The 7,335-nt window shown below is 44.4% G+C and overlaps 1 protein-coding gene across 1 annotated transcript in view; it reads left to right on the plus strand.

The window, feature by feature from the left end:
* Window positions 1–2,653: 2,653 nt before the first annotated feature.
* ZC2HC1C (zinc finger C2HC-type containing 1C) overlaps window positions 2,654–7,335 on the plus strand; it is a 9,651-nt gene continuing 4,969 nt past the window's right edge. Inside the window, exons 1-2 of the mRNA XM_003786918.3 lie at window positions 2,654–2,689; window positions 3,480–4,818. Of these exons, the coding sequence (XP_003786966.1) occupies window positions 3,499–4,818 (1,320 nt within the window). The 5' untranslated portion in view covers window positions 2,654–2,689; window positions 3,480–3,498. The remainder of the gene's footprint in view (window positions 2,690–3,479; window positions 4,819–7,335) is intronic.

Consider the following 7,335-nt stretch of genomic DNA (forward strand, 5'->3'; position numbering starts at 1 on the left):
TCTAAAAAAAAAAAAAAAAAATTAGTGTGGGTGGTGCCCGTGGCTCAGTGAGTAGGGCACCATCCCCATATAGAGGGTGGCAGGTTCAAACTGGCCCCAGCCAAACTGCAAAAAAATAGCCAGGCACTGTGACAGGTGCTTGTAGTCCCAGCTACCTGGGAGGCTGAGGCAAGAGAATTGCTGAACCCCAAGAATTTGAGGTTGCTGTGAACTATGATGTCACAGCACTCTACCGAGGGTGACTCTGTCTTAAAAAAAAAAAAATTAGTCAAGTATGGTTGCATGTGCCTGTAATCCCAACTATTCAGGAGGCTAAGACAGGAGGATTGCTTGAACCCAGAAGTTAAAGGCTGCAATGAGCTATAATCACACCACGCACTCTACGCTGGGTGACAGAGCAAGATTCTATTTCTAAAACAACTAAATAAATAACAAAACTAACTAAATAAAAACCTAGGGGAAATCTGAAATTTTAGTATTTTGTTGAAGTCATTAAGAAAGAGAATGTTTGGAACTGTATATACAGAGGGTGCCAAAAAAAGGTACACACATTGTGAGAAAGGAAAAAAATGCATTAAAATTGTAATATTCAAGTAATATTTGACTTCTGCAATTACAAGAGGTGCTCAAACATGACTTGTGCTCGTGTTTTGTTATTGGTATATAATGAGTGTTAAAATTTTTTAATAGACTTTTCTATTAATAGACTTTTCTTTTAATACTTTTTAAATAGACTTTGAACAGCTTTTTCAATAAAAGCAGAAGAGTGTTAAAATTTCAATATAGTTGTTTTCCTTTCTTAACATGTGTCTATATTTGTTTGCACCTTCTGTAAAGGAGAAATAAGAGTACTCAGGAGAACATCTAAATTTACAGGGCAGATGGGGAGGAGATATAAGTGCCAAAGACCCGGAAGAAGATCAGACAAGAACACGAAAGATGAAACTAAAAGGGCACAAGACTGAGTGGGGCTGGGCACCTGTAGCTCAGTGGTTAGGGCTCTGGCCACATGCTCTGGAGTTGATGGGTTTGACCCCAGCAGCCCAGGTCTGCTAACCAAAAAAGAAAAAAATTGCCAGGCCCCTGTAGTCCCAGCTACTCAGGAGGCTAAGACAAGAGAATTTCTTAAGCCCAGGAGTTGGAGGTTGCTGTGAGCTGTCATGCCACAGCGCTCTACTGAGGGTGACATAGTGAGACTCTTGTCTCAGAACAAACAAACAAACAAAAAGGACTAATTCAGGCCTCTGGCCCGGCCCATGCCTGTAATCCCAGCACTTAGGAGACCCAGGCTTGCCTGAGCTCATGGGTTGAGGACCCTGTCTCTAAAAATAGCCGGGTGTTGTGGTGGGCGCCTGTAGTCCCAGCTACTCCGGAGGCTGAGGCAAAAGAATCTCCTGAGCCCAAGAGTTAGAAGTTGCTGTGAGCTGTGATGCCATGACCCTCTACTGAGGGTGACAAAGTGAGATTCTGTCTGTCTCTCTCTCTCTCTATATATATATATGGGAAAAAAGGGGACTAATTCAGGAGAACTTATAGAAAGAAAGACCTTCTTTCTTACAGATGAGAGGAAGGAAGTGAGGTGAGAGGGAGGCTGGGAAATTCTGCCCAACTGGAGAGAAGCTGTGAGAGGCAGGCCAGAGGCTGAGGTAACTGCATATATGGAGGAGGAACCCTCGATGAGGGACGAAAACAATGAATAAAAAATAGGACTGCCCACCAAGGAACTTCTTTGAACATGTAAAATTTGTAATATGAGTGCTGTCTACACTATTTTCCATGTGCATGAATCCTTTGAGTAGATACAGTTACAGGAGCAAAAAGTGTACTGGCTGTTCCAAGCAGCTTACCCAAACGAACTGAAGCATGAAGAAGACAAATAAACCCTTCTGATTGGTAGCAAGATAGAGTATCATCTGGTGTTGAAGCCAAGTTATACTGATTATTTTTGATCTGGTTGTTAATTTGCCGTCATTACTTTTGGCTGAGTCATTCCTGGGTCCTAAGTAGAGACCGCCAGATTTACCACGTGAGAGTAAAACATTATGCTATCAAAATAATTAGATTGGCCACAAAAACCATTCCGGAAAGATACTGCGTAGCAAAAAAGTATTAGCGGGGAAAAGCACGGAGAGAGGACGCAGCCATACCTGGGGCCCGTACGGAGCAGGCGAGCGTGCTAAGAAAGGCTATCAGCAGACCCACCGCCGCTAAGCCCGCGGACACTGGAATCCTGCCGCAGAACCACCCAGGGGCACATCTAGGGGCTCCGTCCTTTGCCAGAGAAGGGCACGCCCTGGGGTGCATCGTTTCGGAAAAATTCAAGTCCTTCTTTGATGGAACCCCAGAAAAACCTCCTCTGCCCCTCCCTTGTTCCCCAAGGGCAAGGTTGGACTGAGCTACAGAGTTGGAGGGACACCAGGTCAAGTGACATTCAGGCCGACCACACCCGCTGCCCCGGCCGCCCGCCACGCGTGCGGACTGCGCCTGCGCGTGCCTCCCAAGCCTCTCGGCCGGGTTCGCAGCCAGAGGCCGGGCGGGGTGCACCCGGCGAAGCGGTCTCCCGGCAACAAGAGTAACAGAGTCCGGTGCAGCGCGCCTGCGCGGCCGGCAGTTGGGGGGGTGGTGCTCGGGTCTGGGAAACTAGATCTTGGGGTTTCTCCTAAGCAGGAGAGGTCCCCGAGAGTCTCAGGTACGCGGAAGGGCGGGAAGACATGAGGTCAACACCTCGACCTGCTGAGGGGTGGCAGGAGAGCGAGAGCTTGCCCCGAAAGGTGGAGTCCTCAGTGGGGGCTCCCTGGTTGACCCTCCTGGACAGAATGTGACTTTCGCGTTCCGGATCCAAACCGGCCGCGGCTAGGTTAGATGGCCCCTCACTCCCCCAGGCTACAGACTGTCAATCTCTGCGCCACTGGGCCTCCTTGGATGAGGGTTTGACAGCCAGACACCTGCTCCAGGCCGTGAGCGGTCTCTGTGGTGTTTGGAGTCAAGCGCAGGTCCAGCAGGAGGGTCAGCTCTGAGAGCTGTTTGTGCCAGTCACTACTTCTGGGCTGCATCTTTCTCACCTGTAAAAATGGGGTGGACTCAGGGAACCCTTCAGTTTAGAGTTTACAGGAACTTGGGCCAGCAAGGGAAAGTTGCTTCTCCTGTGTTCACAGGCCTAAAAACTGACTTTCAATCCAATGTTCTTCCACTTAGTACAGAGTATACTATGTGTGGTGGAGGCTGGTGCTGGTGGAAAGCTAGGTGGCAGGAACACTTCTGTCACCTTCATTTTTCTCTCAGGGCCTAACGCAATATCTGGCACATAATAAATAGTCACTCACCAAATGCTTATTGAACAAAAGCAGATCCAGCACCACCATCCATGGAAAAGTTTAAGGGAAATGTGGGCAGGGCAAATGTATAAGCAGTTTACTTCAGCAGCTTAGAGTGAACCTCAGACAAACTCTTCACGTGTATCTGGTTTAAATCTCCCCTAGGCTTCAGTCTAGGCCTTGAATGGCTGGTCTCCAGTTGGCACCACATCTGCCTGTGGGTGGTATGCTCCCACATAATAAATCAGAAGCTCCAGGGCTCCACTCAGCAAAGCAAGACCCTTATGAACAAGGTGACTCTTCCCAGCAGTCATCGATGGGGCACCCGAGGAATAATTTCCAGCAGAAGTTTTTCAGCAATAAAAAGCTGATGTTGGATAATGTCTACACTCACCCAAAATGGAACACCTGCACTAAACCCCGGAGCTATTCCCATCCCCGCCGTACAGGAGTCAACAACCAGCATTCAGGAAGCAATCCCCAGGGCCAAGAAGGGAAAGGTTTGTTTTACTCATCGGTTTCTCAATCCCAGTATTCCAAAGCAAATAACCAGGACTTTATCCCCTTTACAAAGAAACGAGTTGGGGTAGACCGGGCCTACCCACTGAAACCTGTGGTCCACCAGAAGTCTCGCATTATAAGTGAGGTTGGCAGTGCTGGGGACCAGAATGTCAACAACCCAAGGTCCCTGGAGCCAAGAGAGTTTTCATACAACAACTTTGGTTTGAGGAACCAGGACAATTCATCTATGGTTGGTAATGTTCTTGCTGCCATGCACGGGGAGAGGGGCATGGCAAACTTTGACAGGACCAAGTGGATGCAGATCCAAAAACTAGAAGCTGCCGGGGAGAGCTTAGAAGAGGAAATCCGAAGAAAGGAGGTTCTCCTGAGGGAAAAGCTGAAGAGGACAGAGGAGGAAATCCGAAGGATACAGAAGAAAAATGAAAGCAGAGAGCTAGAGAGAACGATACTCTTCAGGGGGAGCATTAAAGATAGTAACAGCGACACCATGTACAAACCTATCTTCTCCCCAGAATTTGAGACTAAGGAGGTGTTCAGTAGAGACCAGAGAGAGGATGAAACTTGGCAACAATCTCAAGAAAATTCTAGTCCTCTCCAGTTCTATGATTATGGAATCCAGGGTCTCAAAAGGGAGAAGCTGGTGGCAAGCGATAACAAACTCCAAGACCAGGTCTCAGAACCATCAACAGAGTTTTTTCAGCCTTCAGAAACACCAGGCAGTGCTTTGCAGGGATACACCAGGAATTCTAGCCTACCCAAGGCACCAGACTCCTCAGGTTCCAGCGGCTCCTCTGAAGTGCCAGAACTGGGCAAATGCAGCCACTGTGGACGCAAGTTTCTATTGCTCAGGCTGGAGAGACACTCAAAAGTCTGCAGCAGGATACAGGGTTCCAAGAGGAAAGTGTTTGATTCTTCCAGGGCCCGGGCAAAGGGCACAGAACTAGAGCAGTACTTGAACTGGAAAGGATCAGCTTCAGTCAAGGTAACAAGATTTAACTTTGTATGTGGAATCACTGGAAGGGTCTTTTATGTCCTCACCAATTTTCTTTAGGGAAAATTCATGTGTCATGTAGGAAAAAGGTGAAAATTAACATTTCTTGATTTCAGGTATTGCTGTGTGCCACTCACGTCAATGGGGGCTTTTCATGTGATCCTCAGCACTCTGTGAGAATTTCATTCTCTCTCAATTTATCAATTCAAAAATCAAGGCTCAGATAGGTTAAGTAACTTACTGGAGTTCACAAACAGCTTTACTCAGGAAATCTTGGTTGAAATGACTCCAAAATCTAGATTTAAAATACATTTTTTTTGATTACAACAGTAATAAACCTTTACTATAGAAAATTTAAAAGACACAAAAAATCTAAAGAAAGAAAATACACAGCATTTCATCATCTGGAGTGAATTCCTTGCTGTTTGCAGTATGTTCTACTACCTCCCAAGATTAGGGTCTGTTATCATTGCTTTAACTGTTTCTACCCTTTCAAGATTAGCTCAGTTTTGTTATCCTTAGTAAAGACATGATACACAACTAAGTCTATAGTTCTTTTTCTCCCCATTTAGAGTGTAAACACCTTGGGAATAAAAGACTTTGTTTTTTGTCTATCTCTCAAAACATTCTTCCCTTTAGTAAACTATGGTTGTGAAAAATAAGGATTTTAAGACACTTAACATGGTAAGTTTATTTGAACTTTACAGGAACATTTGGAAAGATCTGGAGAAGACTGTCTCATAAATAAGCTGTTAAGGTTATGCCACTGGGTTTGTAAAAAGGTTGTTTCTCAAAGTGTGATATGCTGACAAACATTTTTAATTTGAATATCTTTGGAGTGTATTAGAAAAATAAAACAACATACTAAGACCTTGATTTCCAGGAATCATGAATTTAAAGAAAAATGTTAAGTAATTAATCATGAAGTAAAAGTTAAATAATTACTTAATAGTTAATTAAGTGGTATGCAAATGATTAAAATTTGGTACTGCCTAGACCATATGATCTCAGAGGCCCCCATCTTGTTGTATTATTTTAGAAAAATAAGAATGCCATTCTGGGGCGGCGCCTGTGGCTCAAAGGAGTAGGGTGCCAGCCGCATGTGCCAAAGGTGGCAGGTTCAAACCCAGCCTTGGCCAAAAACTGCAGAAAAAAAAAAAAAAAAGAATGCCATTCTGTTTTCACGTCTTTCCAACCCTCCCTCTGCTGTGCTGTCCATCAGGGTTTTACTATTTGTGTATTTTCTGGGGCTTTAAAAACTTACATTTATGTGATAGCTATTAGGGAAGTTGTTTACAATTAGAGTCCTATCTTTTCAGTATAATTTGGGAGATCACCACAGGAACATTTCTTCTATGTTCAGAGATAATCTCCCTGAAATCTAGCTTCCAAAAAGAAGTCAACATTTTGCTTTTGCAGATAATCATATGATGGCTAGTTACTGTTCTTTCCTATTCTCTTTCTGGTCTACTCAATAATCCACGGGGAATTCACTCCGGTCCACTATAGTGATTTATTTTGGCCAGAACCTAAGGGAATCATGTGTTTCTTTTTTTGTTTTGTTTTGTTTTGTTTGAGACAGTCTCACTCTGTTGCCCAGGCTAGATTGCTGTGGCATCAGCCTAGCTCACAGTAACCTCAAACTCCTAGGCTCAGTGCAATCCTCCTGCCTCAGCCTCCTAAGTAACTGGACTACAGGCATTCACTAGAATGCCTGTCTAATTGTTCTATTTTTGGTAGAGATGGGGTCCTGCTGTTGGTCAGGTTAGTCTTGAACTCCTGAGCTCAAGGAATTCTGCCTTGGCCTTGCAGAGTGCTAGGATTACAGACATATGTGTTTCTTAAATTCCTAAGTTTTATAGCAGTGAAGCAAAGAATTGGTTTCTGAAATCAGATGCCCCAGCTTTGAGGTAGAAACTAGTTTGGGGACTGTGTGGCATTGAAGACACCTAGGCAGAAGGGACATGGATTCAGATGCACCCCACTGCTAGGAATCTCTCAAGACTTCTTCCACAGCTGTGAGCCATTGAAGGCTGAGTGGTTGTATTGTCATGTACTTCTTACGGTTTACTCACAAGAGGAGGTGATTTTCCTGGCATCTTTTAATCTTTACATAACTTCCAGCAGACTTATACCTCTTGGCTTTCTGTTGGATGTTCAATGACAGAGAATATACGTCTGTGTTTGGTGTTTAATAAGTGTTAATTGAATAAAATTTCAGTATGATGCAGAATTAAAGTATAGGAACTTCCTCTAATTAATTCTTTTAAAGGTTCCTGGATACCACCTCTAAGATACTCTCTTGCCTGTTGTCTACTTCAGTAAATGACTTTCTGATGGATTCTTCCTTTTTCTTTGATAGTATCTCTTCTTATTATTCAGTATTAATGATGACAGATTATCAGGACTTATTTGTCTTTTTTTTTTTTTGCAGTTTTGGCCAGGGCTGGGTTTGAGCCCACCACCTCTGGCATATGGGGCCGGTGCCCTACTCCTTTGAGCCACAGG

Source organism: Otolemur garnettii, unplaced genomic scaffold, assembly GCF_000181295.1.
Source record: "Otolemur garnettii isolate 467f Iridium unplaced genomic scaffold, OtoGar3 scaffold00020, whole genome shotgun sequence".
Lineage (NCBI taxonomy): Eukaryota > Metazoa > Chordata > Mammalia > Primates > Galagidae > Otolemur > Otolemur garnettii.